This window comes from Falco naumanni, chromosome 6 (assembly GCF_017639655.2).
Source record: "Falco naumanni isolate bFalNau1 chromosome 6, bFalNau1.pat, whole genome shotgun sequence".
In the NCBI taxonomy this organism is placed as follows: Eukaryota; Metazoa; Chordata; class Aves; order Falconiformes; family Falconidae; genus Falco; species Falco naumanni.
Genome location: NC_054059.1, coordinates 18,959,353 through 18,981,829, shown reverse-complemented (window position 1 = coordinate 18,981,829; position 22,477 = coordinate 18,959,353). Strand labels below are relative to the sequence as shown.

Here is a 22,477-nt window from a genome sequence, read left to right as displayed (position 1 = left end):
ACCCATATTTGGTTCACTATGCTAAATAGTTATGAAAAATATGTTTAAATGCATCAATCTGAATGTATTCACAGTAATCACAGCAGTACTGCCTTTAGGAAGGCTGAAGCTCCTTATGCACATTGGAGAGAACTGTGAAAGTATACAGAATTTCAGTAGAAACTCCAGTCTTTTCAATAAAGAGATGGAAAATAAATGTGTTTTCTTTTTAAGCTGCTGAATAAAAGTACATACTACTGTTTAGCATCAAATGCACAGGCCTTGAATTCACAGAAGGTAGCTTTGAGGGACTGTGTGCAGCAAGACACCCAACCCCAGGTGGGTCACTCAGACGACCTCCCCCACCAGGCACACCTTCCCCAGTACCCCATCAGTCACTCCCAGTTTGTTGCCTAATTTTGCCCATCCAAGCCTCTCGCATTGATCTACCCCCTGAAACTCTCACCCAGCTCTTCTTAGCTCATACGAAGCTTATTTCTCTTTGTGGTTTCACTCTTTCATCGGAAACTTGCCAAGCACTGGCAGTAAGGCATGGAGACGACCCTAGGGATGAGATGACAGTATGCAAGCCTTGGAGAAGAGCTGATGGCACAACACAACTCTTGGGCATGTAGTGACAGAGCAATTATTGGAGCTATATTTTTGTGTGTGGCAACCCCACTGTTTCCTAACAGGAGTCCTGAATCAGTGCCAAACAAATCCTTGTAACGATCAGCATTGACGGGCAATTTTGAAGGACCGAGTAAAATTGGAATTCTTTCCTCTGCCAGTTATGACAGGTGATATGAGAACTTCTGCAGCTATGATTTGGGCTAGAGACATTTTTCTTGTTCTAGGAAAGTTTTTTAGATTTTAAATGTTTTCTTCTTATTCACTGGCATGAAATCATGGCCATATATAATTGGATATATATTGGGCATAGGAATAATTGGGCAGAAGTGCAGCAAGATTTCTCTCATCCCAAAAAACTCAGTAACCTGATAACTGAGGCTTTCAAACAACATACAGGAAACTCAGCTTCAATCACATAATCCATACGACAATCAACTTCCCTACTCAAAGATGACTTTAACTGCAATGCTGGTGTAGGTTGAATCTCTTGAAAAATTTCTTCTGCACAAATGCCACTTTGTATAAGTAATTTCATACTATTAAGGCCAGAAAAATAAAGAAAGACTAACTAGTTGCAGATGGCCAGTTTTAAAGTAGGGTTGATGAAGTCTCTACACACTATGAAGATGAGTTAATTATTTCTGTAAAACAAAAAGATCAGCATGGGAACTGGAGAGCCAGTCTGCCACAAGGAACTAGACTTGTTTTTTCCATATCCAACCTGAGCACTCTACCTACTGTATTGCCCTACCAGCTCTACCGATAAATTTGCTATACACTATGCCAAGCTGTAAGAAGATCTGTTTTGAAAGCGTAGTAGCCCTAACATCCAAACGCCAGACTTTTGTCTACTTGAAATTCCCCTGCAATTCAGACTGGCTGCACTCTTTTTAAAACTTTCTCCAAACATTGCTTTAAAGAGCAAAAGTTGTTCTATGTATCTGTTTTAATTATATCTGCATTAACTTCCAAAGAAATACTGCGAGCCCATGGATTGTTTTTAAGAGGCACTCTTGTAGCTTGAAGTCCTTCAAGCAGGTGCTCAGCCCCAGCAAGCGTCACAGCACAGACCCTGTTCCAGCTGTGCTGTTCACGCAGCACCGAAGACCGATTCCCAGTTCTAAGGTTATTTGTGACCTTCGGTAAACCACAGAGGAGCCACGCTCAAAGTTGCAAGGCCCGAAAGTGCTCTGCTACCCCTCCAAAAACAAACAAACAAACAAAAACCCCAGCACATTAGCCATCAGGCTGTAAATAAGGCAGACGGAAAGAACAGGGTGCCCGCCTCAGCCTGTGCTGCCTTCCCCTGCCGGTCGGCCCGCAGCAGGGTGCCCGTGGGCGCCAGCGAGGCCTCGGTGGCCTCGGCCCGCCTACCCCTACCCCAGCCGCTCTGTCTAAGGCCACCAAGCAGCCTTACAGCCAGGCGCAGGCAACTGCAATGCCACAGGCCTTGTAGTTACCCGCAGGTAACTGAACAAGCCTGCATGAGCAAGTGCACATGACTGCGGCGCTACCAGCGTCCCGCCTGGCGCACCCCGGGGCAGAGGCCGCACCCCGCGCCCCCTGGGGCGGCACCGCCGCGGGACCGCTCCGCCGCGCCGCCCCGCGGGGTGGGGGTACGCGCCGTGCCCGGTCCTGGGGCGCGCTGCAGCGGCCCGGCCCAGCGCCGTGGGCTCGCTTCAGTTGGAGCTGTGCTTGTGCGTAGCGCGCTGCGTGTTTAAGCCCCGTTGGAAGAGGCAGAACAAAGAAAAGCATGACAGCTTTATCATTGCTGATAGCTCGGTAGCAAACAACCTGGTTAGCGGCAGCTATCAGCCAAAGCCCGGCGGGGCGGAGCCGCTTGGGTCGGGCTCTGTTGGCTGCGCCCGCCTTCGTGAGACGGCGGAGCAGGGCTCCGGGCCGGGCGCGGGAGCGGCCGCCTGCACCCTGTCAGCAGGGCCCCAGCCCCGGCCCCCGACCCTGGCCGTGAGCCCGCCGGGGGGAGCTCAGATGTAGGCGTGGGGCGGCCCGGGGGGGCGCGGCGATGGGCAGAAGGCGCGGGGGGGGGACACTGGGGAGATCGCGTCTCCCGCTGGGGATGGCGAGAGGCGCCGCCGCCCGCCCGCGCCCCTCAGGCGGCGCAGGGCCGTGCCGTGCCGTGCCGGGCCGGCCCACGCTGGACCGCGGCGCCGCCTATGGCGCGGCGGGCGCTGCTACAAGAGGGGCGAGCGGTGCGGAGCGGCCTGGCAGGGCAGGCGGGCGGGCCGGGCGCCATGGCGGAGGGGCGGAGCGACGCGCGGAGGGTGCTGGAGCTGAAGGAGCGGCTGGGCAGCGGGCAGGAGCCCGCGGAGGTACCGGCGCTGCGGCCGTGCAGGGGAGGCAGAGGTTCCCCGGCGGGCGCCAGGAGGCTGCCCCGGTCTCTTTACGTATACTGTATATGTTTACACGCGTACATGTAGCGCATCGGCGGTGTGAGTGGCTCCGGGTGGGGCGGAGCCCTGCGGTGGGTCCGGCCGGGGCCGCTGGTCCTCGCCGCGCTGAGGGGCTGCGGGTCGCGCTGTCCCGGCCCTGCTGCCCCGCCTCGGCGCTGGCTGCCGGCCCCGCCGAGCAGGGCCGGGGGCTGAGCAGGGCCGGCTGGGCTGCCGAGGGGAGCCTGTGTGTGAGGTGCTGGCCCTGGGTCTCCGTCCCTCCCTCCCTTGCCATGACCAGGAGGGCAGCGTGGCAGTTGGGTCACAGGTTATGTCCTGGGTAGGTAGGGAGGGGGTTACAGCTTTGGGTGGGTGGCCAGGAGGCCCTGTGTGCAGCCGGGTGAGGAGAAGGGCAACCAAAGCTGGGTGTCATGCCCCTACCTCTGACAGGCAGTGCTGGCTATGGGAGATCTTGTCAGCCTGGCCAGAAGCTCAAAACACAGCAGCCGGGGTGCTAAGTTCTGTGTTCATAAGAGCTTTTCTTGGTGAAATAGGTGTTTCTCCTCCGTTTCAACAGCATGCAGCAAGAAGAGTGGGAGCTGTGTTGCTACTCCTGGTGCAAAAAGAGCAAAGCTGCACTTATCTGTTAAAGAAATTAACCTCTGCAGGATATTGGGGCTGCTCGGTAGCTGCAAGGACTAGATAAGGAATACTTGAAGCAAGCAGCTATCGGTGGGGAGATGGATCATAGCAGCCTACAGAAGCTGTGCTTGATGTTCCCTAGGTACTGAGAGGCAGGTGGGGATGTAAGCACGGGCCCCAGAGTGGAGGGGGTAGGAAGAAGGCACGGCTCTGTTCTCTGAACAGCAGCCTGGACTCTGAAGGACAGGGAAGCAAAGCAGTATGTGCCAAGTTGGCTTCAGTGTTTTATGAAGTAATAAATCACATTTGACTGAAGAAGGCATATTCAAAAGGATGGGGTTTTCTTTTGAGGGTGGCATTCAGCTTGAAAGTACAGAATGCATTTGCCATGATTTAAATCTTGACGCAAGTTTGTGGAAGTATGGGGGACAATAAAATTTAATCTGCATTGTATTTGGTGGTTAACGAACATGAAAGGCTTAGTTATCATTCGTATCTACTGTGTGTTTTCGAAGTGTGTCTGTATATATGCAGATATAGGAAATACTGATTTTTCTTAGCCAATAATGGGTTTATCTTCCTGAATGCCAGTGCGGTAAGCTGTGTCTGTCCAAAAGGCAAATATCTGTGCTGGTGTTGCAGATGTTTTAATCTGCAGTTCAATGAGCCTAGGGTTTCTTCTTGTGCTACAGAATTCATCAGATAATATAATCTTCAAATATTTTAATACTTGGGGTTGGTGTTGATATGCTATTCTGAACAAGACATTGAAAGGGAAAAGAAAGAAACAATTCTAGAGGTAGTTAATTCTTAAGTGATTCCAAAATACATTCAACTCTAGCAAAAACATGTAAATAGTCCTGGCAGATTTGATTTCATTAAGGGAGGAGATGGCACGGTTTTTATGTGGCGTGACTGCAAGCAGGTGCTGCACAAAATGGGACTAATGGTGGTGCTGCAGCACTTCTGCTGTCCCTGGTATAACTGTGTCTAGTGAAGTAGAAGTGTTTGTGGATAACAGGGGCTTCAGGAGTGGTAGGGGGAATGAGAAACTGATAGCCGTAAATTGGTAGTCGTGAAGTGCACTGCTAATTAAAGGTAACTCCAGTAACAGAAAATACGTGGTTATCATGTTTAAAGGCAAAAAGGGAAGTTATTATTCTTGCCACACATACATAAAAATCAATATCACAGGTGGGTATATAGGTAAGCATAGGTGTTGTCAAATATTTCTGTCCCATACTTGAGAACAGTATTTGTCTTGGCACTTTTTAATAATTGCTAAATAACTTTGTGATGTGATAGTAACCAGGGAAGATGCAGAACATTGATTGTTCATGTCAAAAGCTTATTAATGTGCAAGGCTTGATAGCCACCCTATTGATTTTTCAGGGAATTGACCAAAGAATGGACAGAACTAATGATTTTAGGTATTGAATGATGCTCAAGGTACTAGGGGAGTTCAGCAGGACAGGAAGAAAAGTACTGTCCTGTTGTTCATACAGGTAAATGAAATAGCCTTCATTGACATTGATCATGAAGGAATGTGTTGAGCAGCTGCATGGTGTTGCATATAATATGTAACTGATGCAGAATTAAAGGAGGGTGCCATGATCCTTGCCACTCAATGAGGCTGTGTAGATATGTACTGCCAAATTTATCAAATTATATTCAGCTGATGCTGTCATAAACATACGCAAGACTTAAGGCATTTGACTTGCCTCTGTATGATGCTGATTACACTAGCTGTGTTATGGACCTGATGCAATACAATAAATGGATTTCCATTGCACTTGCCAAAAATAAGTGCCAGAACTCAACAGAAAACAATGTTGACTTGTGGTTTTGGTTGTGGATTTGTGGTGGGTTTTTTTTGAGGGTGAGGGGCAAGTATGCACCTGTCCTTGACATGATGGTACTCAAATCTTTCTTAATTTAGAAGACAGTAAGCATTTTGGTGAAATGTTAAAAATACTGAAGTAATTTGTGTCAAATGAAGGGAGACTCTTCTAGAAACCAGCTTTGATCATGTGCTAGTCTACATTCATTTGAACAACATGCATTTTAACATGGCTCAGTGGAAAGTCACAGCTAGGAGCTATGAATATAGGTCACTCAGGATGGGAGACTGTATTTTGGAAAGCATAGACTCAGAAAATGATTTGGAGCTCTGCTGTATTACCAGTTGAGCATGAAATTGTAGTACAATGCAGCGGCTTATGGAATAAATGCTGTCTTTGGGTAGCTTAGCAGGGTTATGTTATTACTGCTATATAGTATTAGAGGGACAATTACAGCAGTATTATGTCCTGTTCTGGGGACTGTTTTTAAAAGCAATACTGCCAAGCTGGAAAGATAATAAGACAGCCAGAGAATGCCTATAGCTCTGACTAGCATAACTTACTGAAACTAAAGAACCAAGGTGAAGCGTGGAATTAGTGTTTACACTTCTGTGTTATAAAGGATGTTTGTAAAAAAAGATTACAAAAAGATTTTTAGATTTAGATTTGCTAACTAAAAAAGTTAGCAAGAAGAGATTGTTAGATTCAATAGCTTAAAACAAAACAATTTTTTTTTTAATCAAACTGTTGTTTGCTTTTTTTTTTACTGAGGTCACAGGAATGACTTGCTTGGGAATGCACTGGGTTTTTCTAATGTGTTGTCTTCAAAGTCTGGGTGCTCTTTCAGATGAAGTGTCTCCTCAGCTGAATGTTATGGACTTTGTGAAATTGCATGGGCTGTGTCATAGAAGAGAATGAACTAAATATTATAGGGATCCCTTTGAGAGAGAGGTACAGCTGGTGAGCAAGGAGGGAGGGAGACAAAGCAGGAAAGAGTTACTGTGGTGAACTGTTGAGTCAGTCCCTTGACACAGATGGCCTAGGGACCTGTTAACAAGTCCTGTCCTTCCTGAGGGTCCAGGCTCAGCTAGGAAAAATAAGGAGACTGTACAACACTTGTGTAAGGGATGATGGAGCAACATTTATGCAGTGAGAAGAGACCAAACTCTGTGTACCTGACATCTGTTGTGATCATCAGTTTATGGTCGTTTTTGACTCTGGAAAATCTGTTTGCTTACATGCTTCTTACCCATTGCTCATTACCCTTGCTCTCTGTTTTCCAAATGCCTGCCTACTTTCCATCCTCCCCTTCATCTTGGCTTGCTCTTACTCCTATTGTCACCTTTGCTTTTGCCTCAGTTATGTGTATGCCAGCTCTCAGTCTGTCCAGAAAGCTCTGCTTATGTTGCATGAAGGCCTGTGTCTTGGGCTTGCTTGGAATGTCATTTATTGGAAAAACAACAGTCCTAAAGGCTTTGGATCATTTTTTGGTAATCAGCATTTAGGAATTATGTAGGATGGTTCGGGAATTGTGTATAGAGGTAACTTTATGTTATTAATAATTTTTCTGTGAAGTTTACCATCTCTTTTAAAGTCAATAGAGTTGTTCCATGAGGGTATACCTGATAGTGGTATGCAAGGTAAAATTGTTTGAAAACCCATGGAGGGTTACATATGTATTGTGTGTATATGGAAGAACTTGAGAAAAAAATTACTGGGCACAGCCCAGTGAGATAAGAGCCCAGATGAACTACAGATGCTATGGTGAAAGATATGGGTAGAGCAAGGCACCTCAGTAGTCAACCTTCGTTCTGTTTTTGGAGGCCTGCTTAGAACAGACTTCAAACAAATTATTCTTTTTGCCTTCTTTTATGCAATAATTGTGGTGCACCATATAAATGTCACAACATCGACGTTTGTGTTTCTAACGGCTTTTGTTTCAGTGACAGGCTTTCCTGTGACTTGTGCTTCATAGTGTACCTTTCTGTGGCCTTCGCCAAAGTCTGACGGATACTGGAGCTTGGCATTTGTGATTTAAAAAGCAAATGGCCCCTCCTCATCTTTGACAGAGAAATCGGAACTCTTTAGCAAACAGGATAAATGCAAAGTCTCTCTGCTGTTACTGACTGCCACAACTTAAATTTACTTGTTCCTTGATTGTGTCTGTAAGTTTGGTTCTAAATGCTGAGGTCTGAGATGGGTAATTCCTACCGGCAGGCTGGATGCTGCCATTAACGTTGGCCAAGCAAATGAAGCTCGCTCTCCTTTCCTAGTTCTGTACATACAAAGCTGCTGGTCTTACTGCAGCCTGAGCTGTTCCTTGGTATCAAGAGATCAGAATCACTTCTCCTAAAAGGCTTGTCAGAGTGGTTGATCAATAATTTCTATTTTCTCTTTAATGAAACCTTATTCTTTGTCTTAATTTGCTAAATGTGATACACTGTCCATTTTGCTTTCTTCAAATATGTGGTCTTTGATTTAGAAAACTTTGAAAGCTGTGCTTTTCATTGAAATGTGTTGACTGCTTTTGGACATTCTTGCCATCTGGGTACTTTTGTAATTTAGCCTGTTGGTTTGAAGTTGTCTGAACAGTAATTGCTTGCTTCCTGAATCTGTTATTCTGAAATGAACTTGGCTTTATGAATTAACTTAGGCCAAAACCCAATCAAGAGGAAACACTCACACACACCACACCCCCCCCCCCCCCCCCCTTCTCTTTGTAGCTTGATGAAAACATCTTTTAATATTCTCAAACATATAGGTTTGTCTTTGGCCTATGGGATTTTTTCCCAGTGGTTTGCACAGTATCTAGTCATCCTATATAGTTTACTATAATCTTTCAGCAAGAAGTTACTTTTTCATTGCAAAATAAATTAAGTGAATAGGGATATATAATTTTTTAAATAAAGAAAAATGAAATTAACTAACCTGATAGTGATAACATAGTTTATAATGCTTGTGATTAACATTGTAAGCATTTTTTTTTTCTTCTAGTTAAGCATCTTTGCAATGTATTTTTTTCCTTGTTGGGATTATTTAGAAAGTCTTCAGTTCACAAAATATATACAGCCTACACCTGTGAAGCATCTGGAAAAAGTTAAATGTTAAGCTTGTATTCTTCTCAGAAGGAAGAGTAGTTCTTTTGAGATACAAAATTGTTTTTCATTTCACTGCATATATTCTTAATGCAACTTTTTGGCTCAGGGAGTATCTTGCTCTTAAATAGGGGGTAAGTGGAACTTATGGTTTTCATACTGGTTCCAAAATTTTGGTTTGGAATTTTTTGTAGGTATCCTGCCATCTTGTAGTTACCTAAACTTTTGGGGAGTGAGGTGATTTGTTACCTCTGGTCTTAGGTGTATGCCTTACTGTTACAGATTTTCTCATGTTTTCCCAGGCTGTGAAACATTTCTCCTGTACTTGTCTAGGTCTCAGAAACACTGTTGCAAGGTGGATGATTTACAGGAAGAACTGCATGCCAGGCACGTAGACAGAGCCCGCTGTACACAGTGTCAAGTGTGAGGTTCCACTAGTAATGCATTATAGGAACAATGAAACTTGAACAACAGTGGAGAAAAATATCCCCCCCCAGTGCAATTTGTAAATTGTTTCAAGCTTGCTGCTCACTTATTTTAGTATCGCTTTCACTTGTTGCAACACCATTTCAGTAGCATTATCTAATATCATAAATGCTAGTCCATCAGTTATCTGAATTAGCATAGCTGTTGTTACAGTTAGAAAGTTTCTGGGTAGTCTGTTTTGCATTCCTGCTGGTTCCTGCCATTGCATTTAGAAGTGCCAATGATCTGAAAAGCTTGACTTGCATTCCAGCTTTGTGAAAGCCCTATGAAGTTTTCTTACTTCAGTTGCACATTAATTCTTCATTTACATAAAATAGCTTTGTGGAAGTTTGTGAAAGATATGGCACGTTGCTTGCGTGTGGTCACCTGCAAACCTCTGGGGTGCTGTATAGCCATTGCCAAAGAAATTTATACTCATTACAAATGAGAGTTGTGTTATTAAAACACTTATCATAGGAAGATGAGCATTTTGTATTGAAAATTTTTTTCTGGCTCTGATGGAAACGTTGAGTTTTGTAACAGGTGTATGCTTTGTCAGTGTGAAACAAAACAGCTGTTCTAGCTTGAGCTTTGTTAATGTACAAATTGCAGTTAAGTTTTCAAAACCTTATTTTTTTTCTGAACTGGGCTCCCACCAGCTTTATTGATGTTTCTTGGCCTGGGCTGATGGAGTGGTGCTGCTGTCTGGGAGGCCTGCTGGAGGACTTGCTGATTTGTGTGGTGGTTCTGCATGATGTGGCTTTTCCATTGGCTCAGTGACAAATGAGGGTCACTGCTACACAAGGAGTGTGGGCATATATATATATATATAAAACCTGTACTACTGTATTCTTGATCTTTAATGTTATCTGTGTAGTGGTAAATCCATACCTACTGGATTTTCTGGTGTTACTGAAATTGGGAGGCTGGCAGAACTGCACTGGTTCTCAGCACAGACTTTAAGCACAGCCTGGATGGGCAGTAAAGAAGTGCTTACATTTTCCTGGAGTTACTGGATATTCCTCTTAACACTATTGAGTATTTTTAGATTAAATGTGAATGAGGATGAGAAAAGCAGAATAGAATTTAGGAAGACTTGTTTTAAAAATATAATCTAATGTTTCCTTCCAGATTATAAAAACACTTAAGGTACTACAGGATTTGGATATGTCACTGGATATTCTAGTGGTAAGTGACCAAAAATACATTACACTCTTCCATAGTGAATTACTGTGTAAATGTCAGGGGTCTCCAATCACAGAAGCAGTGAACATGTTGCATTTTGTTATTTTGACTCTTAATCATGATTCATTTAGAGTTATGTACAAGGAACCATGGAACCTTTTCCAAAAGCCATCTGGAAGCTGGGCATAGAACTTGACAAACACAGTATTATGCCAACAATGATAGTACTGAGCAGGAATCTGAGCATATAGAGAGTACTTCGCTAGTCAGGGTTGGTTTGTTCTCACTGTAGAACTATTTTCCAGTCAAAGAAAATATGAGTGAACCATTCTTTAGGTCAGTTGTCTAAATCTAGCTTTTATTAGCAGCTTGAAGTTACTTTCATTTAAAGAGCAGTTATCCCAAGTAAGGATGCTTGTGACTTGGACCCTTACCAAACCTGCATCCTATCAAATCTTACATTAGAAATTCTTAGGATGGTCTCTGAAGCTTCTAGTTATTATGAGCAATGTGTCTGTATTTTGGGAAGAAGAAAAATGTGGGTTTTGTGAGAGTTCTTTGAAGAAGAGAAAAATATGGTAATTAAAGTAATTGGCTGGCCTATTCAGGCAAAAGCATTTACCTGCCTAAACATGGGTAGACTTCTACTGGAATACAGTAATATTTATGTATTCTTATTGGAAAACAAAATAATCTTACATTGCAGATAGTTGTTTAAAATGACGAAGCGCTTCTGCAGGCAATTCCTGTTCCCAGCAAACTTGTGTGTCTTATGTGACAGACTTTGATGGAAAACTTCAAGTCAAATAGAGGAGAGAGATGTCTTACAACTGAGGACTCCACATATTTTTTTAACACATTTGAAGAACATAAGGAACTTACGTTTTTTCTTGCATCTCTTTGCAATACACTAACCTACCAAACCGTTACTGCTCAAATTATATAGAAGCTATATATCCTTAAAATGAATTTAAGGAAGACCTTTCTAAGCTGTGAGCTGATTATGTGGGAATACCATGTGTATAGCTCTAGCTCAGACTTGACAGAAATATCATTTCACTAGTTAGCAGGAACATTAAGAGGCTGCTGCTAACCTGGTGAATTCCAGGTTTTGTGTGCATCTTAAAACTGAGAGTTTGTGAATCGGAGATACCAATAAGACAGGATTAAAAAAGTCACCTGTGATTCTCTGTACACTCAATGTCTGCGAGATTAAGTGCTTAAGTAACGTAAAACTCACTAGAGCAAGACTTGAAGGCACAACGGTAATGTGAAAATATTTGTACTGGGGGAAAACGGAAAACGATGGGTTTTAAATGTCAAGAGGGTTTTTTTGCTTCCTGTGCTGAAACTGAGTTTAGTCATGAACTCTGCTCCTGGTTGAGATGCATTTTTGATTAAAATATGTATATTGTATGTGGTCCCTAACTTGCTAAAATGTACCTGCATAAGCCTAAAAGGAATTTGAATTGATTACTGTAATTCACTGGAGCAATATGCATTTTGTGGGCGTAAGCGTCTGAGCCAAGTGAAATTCATGAAACACATACATTTAATGGAGGAAAATGACTTCTCTTAGTTTTGTGAATTAAGACTTCACTTTGTTCCCCATATTTGGTTATAAATACCTACCTTTCCTTCAGTTCTGTTCACAGTATAAAGAGTGCATTTATTTCTTCAGCTGCTGTAGGACTGCTCTGACTACTACACTAATACTGTTTGTAGCAGTTTTAGAGAAGGTTGTATTTGGGATGTTAGTCATGATTTATTCTGTACATCTCTCTTGCACTGTCTTCAACAGGAAACTGGCATAGGCAAAACAGTTAATGGTTTTAGGAAACATGCCACTGCTGGGAATGCAGCTAAAACCCTGGTAAAACAATGGAAAAAACTTATTCATCCAGAAAGTAAGAGGTAAGTATGAACTAACTTCTAGAAAAAAGTTAATTATATGGCAGTGTAACTTCATAAAACACAAACTGGAAAGCTTAGGAAAGTGTTTAGAATGACAAATGTGCATTAGGACAAATGCATAAATTGTGTGGAAGAAATGAGTCTGTCTTTTATAAAATACCAAAACAAATCAGAGCAGCCAGTATTGGTTGGTTAGCCAGCCAGCACTCAGACTTTAGCTATATTTTTTCTGACTGGCACAGTTCTTGGTTCCCAGCTGGTGCAAGCAGGACTAAGCCGATGACTGGGCACTGCTCTGCACTTCAGGGAAGTGGGAAGCCTGCTCTTTCTTCCCAGTGGTCATAGTGAAATGAGGCAGCTCTCCAGTGATTTGGTTGTATTGAGGACTTTCCTGTAATGTTCTTGTGGACTGAGAGGGGCTTCCCATGTTGGGGAAGTCACACTGAAGAGATGCAAAGCAGTCACCACTGCTGTGGCTGGGCGGACTGTGCTTTAGGCGTTATGCAGACCTCTGGCAATGTGAGGCAGTCAAGATGAGGAAGCCAAAGGTTTAGATTGATTAAATTGTATGTTTTTAAATCTGAAGTTGTTCAAACAATAGAAAAGTGTAATACCAGAATCCATGATAAGCAAAGCATAAAGGTTGACCTGTTGTAATCTGTATCACCTACAGAGCACGTCAAAATTCTGTCTCCTAGTTATCTCAAGTACCATGTCTGTATTATAAAGCACGCAGGGAAACTTGGGTAAAAAGTGGTGTCCAACATGTTATAAGCAAATAGTACTGTTGGGTATGTTTTCCTACTGATGGTTATGTCCCTACTCCCCACTTGTCTTGCTGTCAATTCTTGTAGCAGTATTTAGTGGTGCTGGACCCAATAGCTGTTTGTCTGGGGTTCTCTAGCGGTAATGGAAGAATAAGAGCACAACTCTGGGTCTTGTGAAATTATGACATGTGGTGTGATTTTAGTGCTTTTAGTTTTACTAATACGGGTAAAACTAAAAAAGTATGGATGTGATTTATTTTTATGTTGCAGTAGTCACAGAGGAAGAAAGCAAAATTTTGAAAAAGAAAAAGATGAGACAAAATCTTCCGTTTCCAAGATGAAGCCTTCGGAGAAGTCCAAAGCATCTGTACTGGCCTCCAGAAGTTCTGGTAGCACTCCTGCTTCTAAAAAGTTGAATAAGTGGCATACTTGCGAAAAGGCCCACCAAAGTAGAGATTCTGAGTCTCAAAAAGAATGTGACAATAAAGAATGTAGCAGCAGTGGTTCTCAGCGTGCTTCCCAGGTTACCAATCCTCAAGCTAAAGAAAGTGAATTCAAAGAGAGAACCTCAGTGGACAGCAAGAAAGTTTCAGAAGAGCAGTGTTCCTCTGTAGCTAATAAAGACTTATCATCCCTGAAGGAAAAGCCTAGTAAGGATACATCCAAGCAGAGAAGTCCTAAGCATGTGAAGAAACCAAAACAAAACCTTGTCATAAAAAGCAAAGCCAAATTACCTAGTGATGAGGAATTTGAGCCCCCGGCTATGTCTTTTGAATCTTATCTTAACTATGATCAGGTTACCAAAAAAAGAAAGAGGAAGGCCAGTTCTACAGGTGAACGGCCGAAGAAGTGCAGTGAACAGAAGAACAACTTATTACCACAAAAGACTTCAAAATTTTCTCATGCAAAAGGAGGAGAGGAAGATGTAAAAAACCATGAGGGTGATCGATCAGAAACTCCCAATAAAAAGGTAAACCATGGCATGGTTGAGATAATAGCAAATAAACTGCAGATAAGTGCTTCGGACTCTTATTTTCCAGTGAAATTAATCTCTGGTTATTTTAAGCAACAGACTGCACAGCTCTGACATACCAGCTGCATTACAATTGCTAATAATTGCAGTAACTGGGACAAAAAAAAATGATTGTTTATTGCAAACTGGCAGTTTACAATTGACTTGTCTTGTTTTTTTAGGATAATTTCCAATATGGAAATACTCTTTGATCCATATCATTTAATCTGCTTTTTACCTCCAAAGTAAAGGTACCTTTGGAAGGATGTTCCCTTCGGTTCTTGAGCGGCCTGGTTTGTGACTGTAGCAGCTGTTTTATGTATAGCATAGTCACTTTGTCAGATGCTGTGGTTCTTTAATAGTGAACGTTAAGGTCTGAAGTGGAACTAAAATTTCTTCTTTTAATGCATTGAAACAAACCACGGTATTGCATATAAAAATAGCTTATACATGTTTGTATGTGGACTACCCTAGTTCCTTGAAGTGGAACAAACTTAAGGAGCTCCTCTGAGCCAAGGTAGATCTAAACGTGTTAATTAGACTGTTTACATAAAAGCTTTTGTGCACTGGGAATTACAGGTCTCTCCAGTCTTTTATCTTTACTGTGATGTGAAAGCTCCAGGCTTTACTTGTTGTGGAAGATCTACAATCTGAATGTGGCATCTTCTGTCCCAAATGGAGTAACATTAATGTAGAGGCTTGTGTGTAATACTCTAGCATAAACTGAGAAAAATCTCAGATGTTCAAGCAGTCATGAAAAGTTAGAAAGATACTGAAATGAAGTTCAGGGAGACAAGTTTTGGGCTGTAAGTGCCTGGCTTATAACTGGAGAACACCTAAGACCCAATTTAGATGTTGGACATAATGCTGAGCATTTGCAGGGACCTGTATTTACCAGACTGCTGGATCTTTAAATCTCTTTTTAAGGGGTTACCTGTGAAAGTTTTAAGCTACATGTGTTACCTAGCACAATATAGGAGACGTGATAGGACAAGCTGTTTCTTGTCTTTCAGGATGGCATTTAGTTTGCTTTTAAACATTTAATTGTGGTTTTGTCATCTTGCAATTTTGTCTCATTCACTGCATGCTTCTAACCTCAATAGTGATTGATGTGAAAGCCTGTTAGTTGAACACATCTGCTTTATCCTTTCACCTCTTGTGCACCGATCGCAGATACCCCACTGAGTTCCTTTTGTGATGTAGTCTTGGTAAGGTATGAAAGGGTATGCTGGAAAATAATCCAGTGAATAAATTTTGGTGCAGAAAACCAATAATTCCAGTTATCCTGGTTTACTTTAGGGTTTGCTTAAGGGTGGTTATTTTTGTAGCTTATCTTAAGCCTCAGTAAACCCAAATTTGTAATGTTGAAGCAATGTTTCCTTGACTGTGCACAGGCCAAGGTTGCATCCCTCCAAGATCTCCTTAATACTCCATTGCCTAAATTTCTGACGGGCATCTCCATCTCATCTGCCTCATATGCTGCAGACTTTGAAGGTAAGTAGTATGCAAGGCTGATATATGTGGAATAATGCAGGTTTTCATTTCTGTGTGGAGATGTCTTTATCTGCTTTGCTGATAAACTATATTAGCTCATCTGTCAGTGCAAAGAAATGCCTCACCTTCAGCTACAACATAATTTCTACAGATAAAGTGGAGGCAGTTAGAAAGGCTTCCCTCTTATGGCTTGCAGAATGAAGAAATCTGTGGTAACCTTCCACGTATGTAGAGAAAGCATAGATCAGGTGGTACTTCTACAGGCTCTATTTATCTTTACTTCTGTCTATACCTTGTAGCAGGTGAAACCTTAGTAAAAATTATCTTAGGTGAAACAAATACAGGAGGCACTAGGCCTAGCTTTGACATAGGAAATTGCTAGCATCTTTATAGGTAGATGACAAAGTGCCAGTGATTTCCCTAGCAGCTTTTGTGAGGTTTTGGTGGCTTCGTATCAATCTGGTCTTGAAGCATCACTGCTGTTGAGGCTTCTGGCTTCTCCAGGATAACTCGGGAAGATCAATAATGTGCTGTAGACTGGTAACAGAGTAATCTAGATGTGAATACAGCTCATGTAAGGCTGGTTTGAGTTGGTGCAGCTCATTTGCAATGTGCATCCTGTCTTAGTGTTAGATGAATGATCTTCTGTAACATGTAATATGTGTAAGGGCCCCAAACTGTGATGCAGTAACTTTGTATTTCAAGAAAAATTAATACATGCGTCCTACTAGCTGTGTTTCTCAGAGCTGAATGTTTAAAGCATTGTAAAATTTCAGGAGAGAGATTAAGCCTTGTCTGATGTTTTGTTTGCAGCTTCCCTAGCACCTGTTGTAGAAGCACCCCAGCAAGTCAGAGAGACAGTTCAATTCACAGGGCGGAGACTGAACTCTAAAATGCAAGTTTACTCTGGCTCTAAAACAGTCTGTCTTTCGAAGATGCTTACACTGTATGAACAGTGCATCCGTGTGCTTCAAAATAATATTGATTGTGAGTACTTCAAGTGATTTCTAGTAGGCTGTGCCTGAAAGTGTATCAGATTTCTTTTTTTTTTTTTTCTCTCCATGCCAGCAACTGGCTTACTAAAAGATATTGCCCCTCCCTACAAATGGTGACTCAGAGCAGGTTGAAAGGTGCTTAAAAAAAAAAAGGGATTGATGGCTGGCTAAAATGTAGTCTTGCTTTGAAAGCTTACCTTTTTATAAAGTTCCAGTTTTAGTTAAAATACAATGTCCTATAAATTATAAACCCAAAAGCCTGCTGTGGTTTTTTTTTTTTTTTCTTCAGGATGTTTATTTGCATAAATTAGAATGAGTGATCAAGAAATTGTTTATTCCCTTGTGTGGACAGAGAGGGGAGTGATGCACATAAGTAAAGTTGAGGCAATAGCTATTCAAAGATGCTTTCTCCATCCTAAAATATAACTGCCAGTCAGTATGGAACTGCTGACTTAGATTTTCATAGCCTAACTTCAAAACATGTGTTCTGTTAGTGTTTACTGAAATTAACTTCCATTTTTATTTTTAAACTGTTTGAGTGGTGTTACCCACTGAGTAAAACGAGATACTGAAAGTACTGTCCTCTTTTTGTAGCGCTACATGAAGTAGGAGGTGTGCCATTTGAAATTCTTGAGCCTGTGCTAACACGTTGCACACCAGAGCAGTTGTTACGAATAGAGGAATGTAATCCGGTAAATCCTGCATTGTTAAATTGAGGGAACCACAGAGGACATGAGGCCTCAGTTTCTACCTTCCTTGCACCCTTTTTGATAGATTCTCCATGGGGTACACTGGCTTTCTGTCTTGCATACTTTTTCTTTGAATTCAGCTGTCATTATCAAGCTTTCTTTTCTCAAGTGTAAGGATTTAAAGCATTTGGGAGAATTATTACTGATGACTGAGTGAAAGCCAGCATGGTTAGAAAAGTACTGTTTCTAAAAATATTCTAAAAAAAGAATAAAAAAAAAAAAAGAAAAACCCACAAACCACCACAGTATTTACTACTGAAATAGCCAGGAAAGTCATAATAGAACCAACTGTTTTAAAGTGACAAACTGTTAAGGCTGCAAAGCATACCAGTTGGGAAGTATCTGGGATGAGATTTCATATGTATGGCAGATTTCTTCTCTACACTCTTAGGACTTCAGCTCCATGATGCATTTGGAAAAGAGGTTCTGAGTGTGCAGTACTTCATAGTGCAAGTTAGCTATTTCTCTGCACGCCTACAGTTGAGAGCTCATGTGGCCTGAGCCTGTGCTGGAAATGCAAGCCTGGACTGTAAGCATAGCTTATTAACTCAGCTATAGAGTTCTGCTATTTGAAGCTGTATAACTTTTAGACTGAAGTTGGTATCTCTGCGTGGTATTGCCATGCTCAGTGTTGGAAGCACCTCTGACACCATGTGTGGTGGGATTTGTTCTCTGCCTTTCTCTACTGGGGGATTGGGCTTTGTCTACAGGCTCAGCTAACAGGTACTCTTGAAAATGTTACTTCTAAATCTTTGATTTAAGGTATCTTGTATTCAAATTAGACATTTACGGAAGAGTCTGACCACTTGTGGAAGAAACACTGCCAGAGAGATTTTAAAAAGGAGAGCCTCCTGGAATATGAGTCTTGGCGTGAAATGTACTTGAGACTATTTAATCAAAGAGAGGAAAAACTGAAGATGCTTACAAAAAATATTCTTTCAGCTCAGTCAGAGAAACCAAAAGGTAAAATCTGTGGTTTAGCTTTTCCACTTACAAACCCCCAGTCTCTTCTGCTATTCTTGACAGTTAATATGTAGAGTTTAGTGATTTGTTTGCACTAAGCACTAGTGCTGTACCTCTAGGAAAAGTCACGAAGAAAGAACACTGTTCCTTTTAATTTACAAGTTGCTTAAAAAAGTACAATATGTCAATGCATCATACTTGCAGCATACAGTAGACAAATCTAAGCAACAATGCAGACTACAAATGTAATTACAAATACCAAAGTTAGTACAAAGAAATATTGTATGTAGCCTGTACATGATTTTTCATGGTTCAGATACTACTTTGGTACCAGATTCTGCTTTCCTGATTTTTTTTTTTTCCCAATTTAAACCTAGAAATTGCCACATAACAGTATTATCAACCAAGCTCTGAATATAAAGGGTAAAAAAAGTCATGTATCCTCTTCTCCTTCCTTCTGTATTAGGCAGGCAAGCAAAAATGGCTTACGTGACCAGTGCAGCAAAACCACCCAGGAACGTTCGCCGACAGCAAGCAATCCATGGGACAGCAGGACCTGTCACTCAACCTCATCCAATAGAGAAGTACAAGTAAGTGTTCTATACTATGCTTTTAAGTTGAGTTTCCATGTCTTTGTCAGTACAAAAGCTTGCTGGCATAGTATTTCTAAGTTCTAAATATTGCTCTTTTGTTAAGCAACTAGTGGCTAGAAATGACTTGTTTTTTAAGTCTTATGTGCTCCTCTGCTGTGTATGCATTGTCGTTGCACATTTCTCCAAAATGCTAGTGGTGAATTCACCCTCCCAGCTGGAGAGTGAGTGGATGCTGTTTTTCTCCAGATTACACTAATGCTGCTTGACATCCTGGGGAGATTCCAGTGTTGATGTTTCATGTTTATAAACCTGCCCAGTAGCCTCGCATGTTCTTTCATGAAATCCTAGTTAGCTTCCTGGAGTGATACAGCTGACCAGAGTGAATCTCAGCAACTTTTAATATTCTTGACATTTGGTTTCTGCTTTGGCAGCTTAAAGGAATGTCTAGAACAGTCAGTCTGTAGCAGTGCCAACGCTGGAGGAACAGAAAACTAGAATTCCACAAATGTTTCCTTTGTACAGCACAAAGCCAAATTTTCTTTGTGGTATCAAAGTTCAGTGTAGTTAAACAGCCATGAGAACCAAAGCTGAGATGTGATGTTTGTGCTACTGTTCCTGCCAGCCTAATGAACTCTCTTGTATCCAAGAGGGTGGCTGCAACAGGGGGATAAACCAGTTTTAGTACCAGCTTCTACCTCTTCTTCCCTTCTCAGTTACAAGCTGCTGTACTTCTTACTGTTTGAATATCTGTTTTTGTCTGAAAGAAAAATCAGCAATTTGATTCAGAAGCACCCCATGGGCTGACGAGTCCATGCACCAGCAGTTGGACTGTAAAAGCTATGAAAGTATTCATACTGCCTGAACGTGGGTATCTGAAGCTATGATGCTCACTTTGCTGTGGCTGCTGGCGAGCATGGTGCCCTCCCTTGTCTCCCCATTGCCTGTGGTTGTTTCTGTGGTGGCATAAGTGCTTTTCAGGTAGTGCTCTCAAAATTTTCCCTTTGGGGGAGTGGCAGGTGGAGCATTTTTCATTAATCTGAGTTAGGGAATAGTTATGCAGGATGACAAATATGTGAGTGGGATAGTGACAGATAGCTGGGAAGAGGGAGGATAAAACTTAAGTTGTTGCAAACGTGATGCAAGACCAGGTTAGTATAGTTGAACACGTCAGGAGAGTAATTGTATTTCTGTTATGATGCTGCGGTGCCTGCAGTTGTAGGCATATGATAGATAGATAGATAACTGAACTTACCTGGGTTTATTGCACTGGGGCTTGGGGGTGGGGGGGAGCTACAAAACCATAGGAAAGCACGTTTTCTGTGCATTTCAGGAGCTTGACTTAGCTGAGCATTTTTGCTTTACTGCTCAAGATGGTGGTGGTATGGAGCAGGATTGACAGCCTGGATGTAGGAACTTCTTAAAACCAGCTTTCACACCAGATACGGTGTTTTATAGCTGCACCTTTAGGTGATGAAGTTAGGAAGCTTCTTTCCATACTGTTGCTGTTTTCAATGAAAAGATAGTCCCCCACCAAGGCAGTAGCCTAAGACACTTTGAGTTAGGCTTTTATTTTCATTTGTGCTGTGGGAGGTGGAATCTGTGTTGTGACAAACCAGTCTTCCAGTTTAGGTGTTTCAAGTACAGTAGTGTAAATACCCTTTCTGCTCCAGTAATCTCTGGACCTGTAGCTGAATGATGTACTTAAAGCCCTGCATGTGTCTCTCAGGCATGATAAATTAAGAACTGCTGTTGTGTGAAAGAAGCTGTAAGAGGGTTGTTGCTTTGCCCTCTTCAGAAGCAAGAGTTTGTTTAGTTACGAGTTTAATTTCATTGCTTTGACCATGTCCTTTGAGAAACCTGTCAGTTTTGCAAGTTGTAGAATTTGTACAGCTGGAATCTTCACTTAAGCAGCTGGTCTTGCAGGAGCTAGAAAGTCTTATGGCAGATGTGCAGACCTCTAGCAGGCTGCTGTTTGCCATTCAGTGTGCAGTGGTATACGACAACTGGCAGCAGATGTCAGTGACTGGCTCTGAGGTGTACAAAGCTGCCCAGTTGCTGACACAATGTTGTGTTGGCTTAAATATTTTTAGCAGTAGGCATCGGCTCTGTATCTGCATCTGCTTTAGTCCTTGTCCTGTTGATTGAGGATTCCAACCTAATATTTAGTGTTAGTTATTGTGCCATTCACTGGACACTTCTACTTAAAACAAACACAACAAAACCCAAATGCCAAACCAACTAATCAAATAGAAAACCTAAACAAACAAAAAAACCCACCACCACACCCCCCCCCCAAAAAAAAAACCCCAACCATGAAAGCTTGTCTAAATTTACCGTAATTTTCTGTCAGAGCTGGTTAGCAGTTTAGCTGCCTTCAAAGAGGAAAATAAAGAGCAAATTAGAGCACAGCAATACCATTGTAATTCATAATGTCCTAAATGTTCTGATCTGTCACCATTTCTGATCATTTAAAGACAAATAAGATGCAACAAATCAAATAAATGGAAAATTTGTGCAAGACTGGAAATGGACTAGATGACCACCTAAGATCCCTTCTAACTTGAATTGTCCTATGATTTGTAAATGTGTTGTCTTAAGTGTTTGTAATCAGTTTTTATTTTTCAGAACTAGCCAGAGTGAGTAGTAGTTTGATATCAAATGCCAGCCTTTTTTTATTTCCTTGTTTTAAAAGAAGAAAGATTCCAGAAAGCAGAGACAGAAATAACTCATCGAATCCGATCCCTGCTAGCAACAGTGGAAGCTCTAGATCAAGCATAATGACTCAAGATGGAAAGAAGCCTATCAAAAGTAAATGGAATTGCCTGAGATTATAAAGATAATTGTTTTAACTTGCTGTCTAATCATATATGCTTAGTTTTATGCTAATACCATTTTTAAGTTACAGCTGTAATCCTAACTGGTCTTTTTATTTTGTTATTGAAGAAATTGCACCAATCATGAGGAAAACTTTGAAAGCACTGAAGGTCAGAGCTGGACGACGATAAAATGAGGCTGCATATTCGAAGCTTACGTGACTATTTGTGTATCATGCTACTGCTAATGAAAGTAATGTTGATGTAAACTTTCTTCAGTTTGCCTTGGTTATGAAACACTGCATGGATGAATTACTTGCAATAAAAATTGAAACATCAGAGTCCTTTCATGCTGCTGTTCTTATTCATGAATGAGGAAAAAGTTGATACAAGGTCAGTACACTAATGACGCATCAGTTTATATGGACTCTCATAGATGCTGTTTTTATCAGTTTATGTATGCATCTGCATAAGCTTTCTGTGAGCGTACTTAAGCTGTAGGTGTATTTCTCCCAGGTTAAAGTTAAGAAATAGCCACACGGTATACTTGGATACAATTGCAAAGAGGTCTTGGCCTCTCTTGCATGAAGGTGTTTTGGAAACTTCACTGTATTTGTTTCACTAAAGGTTTTCCTAGGGAGACTTTTTTATATTTTTTATTATAAAAACATGATTTGGTTGTAATTTAGTTTTTCTTTGTTTCAAAACAGAAGAGTCTGTATGAGACAGTCCTGGAGCTCACCTTCTGACCTCCTGGAAGTGGGCTCTGAAACATCTTTACTCTGGACATCATGTGCTTTTCAGCCCTTTTACTTAAGCAGTGAGTCTTTAAAGGAGAGGTAGGAGAAGACAATGTTTAAATTGCTTCTTTAAAGCAGGATTTGTATACTGCCAGGGTAAATGAGGTAGGCCGTGACAGTGAGTTAACGAAAAATCATTTGTTATTCAAG

At 41.6% G+C, this 22,477-nt stretch overlaps 1 protein-coding gene across 1 annotated transcript; it reads left to right on the top strand.

Annotated features, from left to right (window-relative positions):
• The first annotated feature begins 2,463 nt into the window (after positions 1-2,463).
• LOC121090454 (elongin-A-like) lies at positions 2,464-21,865 on the top strand. The gene is made up of 11 exons (XM_040599012.1): positions 2,464-2,942; positions 10,174-10,230; positions 12,029-12,141; positions 13,179-13,878; positions 15,315-15,414; positions 16,228-16,401; positions 17,004-17,101; positions 17,941-18,121; positions 18,588-18,711; positions 21,407-21,522; positions 21,658-21,865. Exons 1-11 carry the CDS (start codon positions 2,787-2,789, stop codon positions 21,717-21,719), a joined length of 1,881 nt encoding a protein of 626 aa, XP_040454946.1. The 5' UTR covers positions 2,464-2,786; the 3' UTR covers positions 21,720-21,865.
• The last annotated feature ends 612 nt before the right edge of the window (positions 21,866-22,477 follow it).

Bases quoted from the DNA above. Each gene is read 5' to 3' on its own strand.
- LOC121090454 (XM_040599012.1), top strand. From the start codon at position 2,787: ATGGCGCGGCGGGCGCTGCTACAAGAGGGGCGAGCGGTGCGGAGCGGC. The intron at 2,943-10,173 runs GTACCGGCGCTG...GTTTCCTTCCAG, and splicing joins GCGGGCAGGAGCCCGCGGAG to ATTATAAAAACACTTAAGGT. The intron at 13,879-15,314 runs GTAAACCATGGC...GACTGTGCACAG, and splicing joins CAGAAACTCCCAATAAAAAG to GCCAAGGTTGCATCCCTCCA.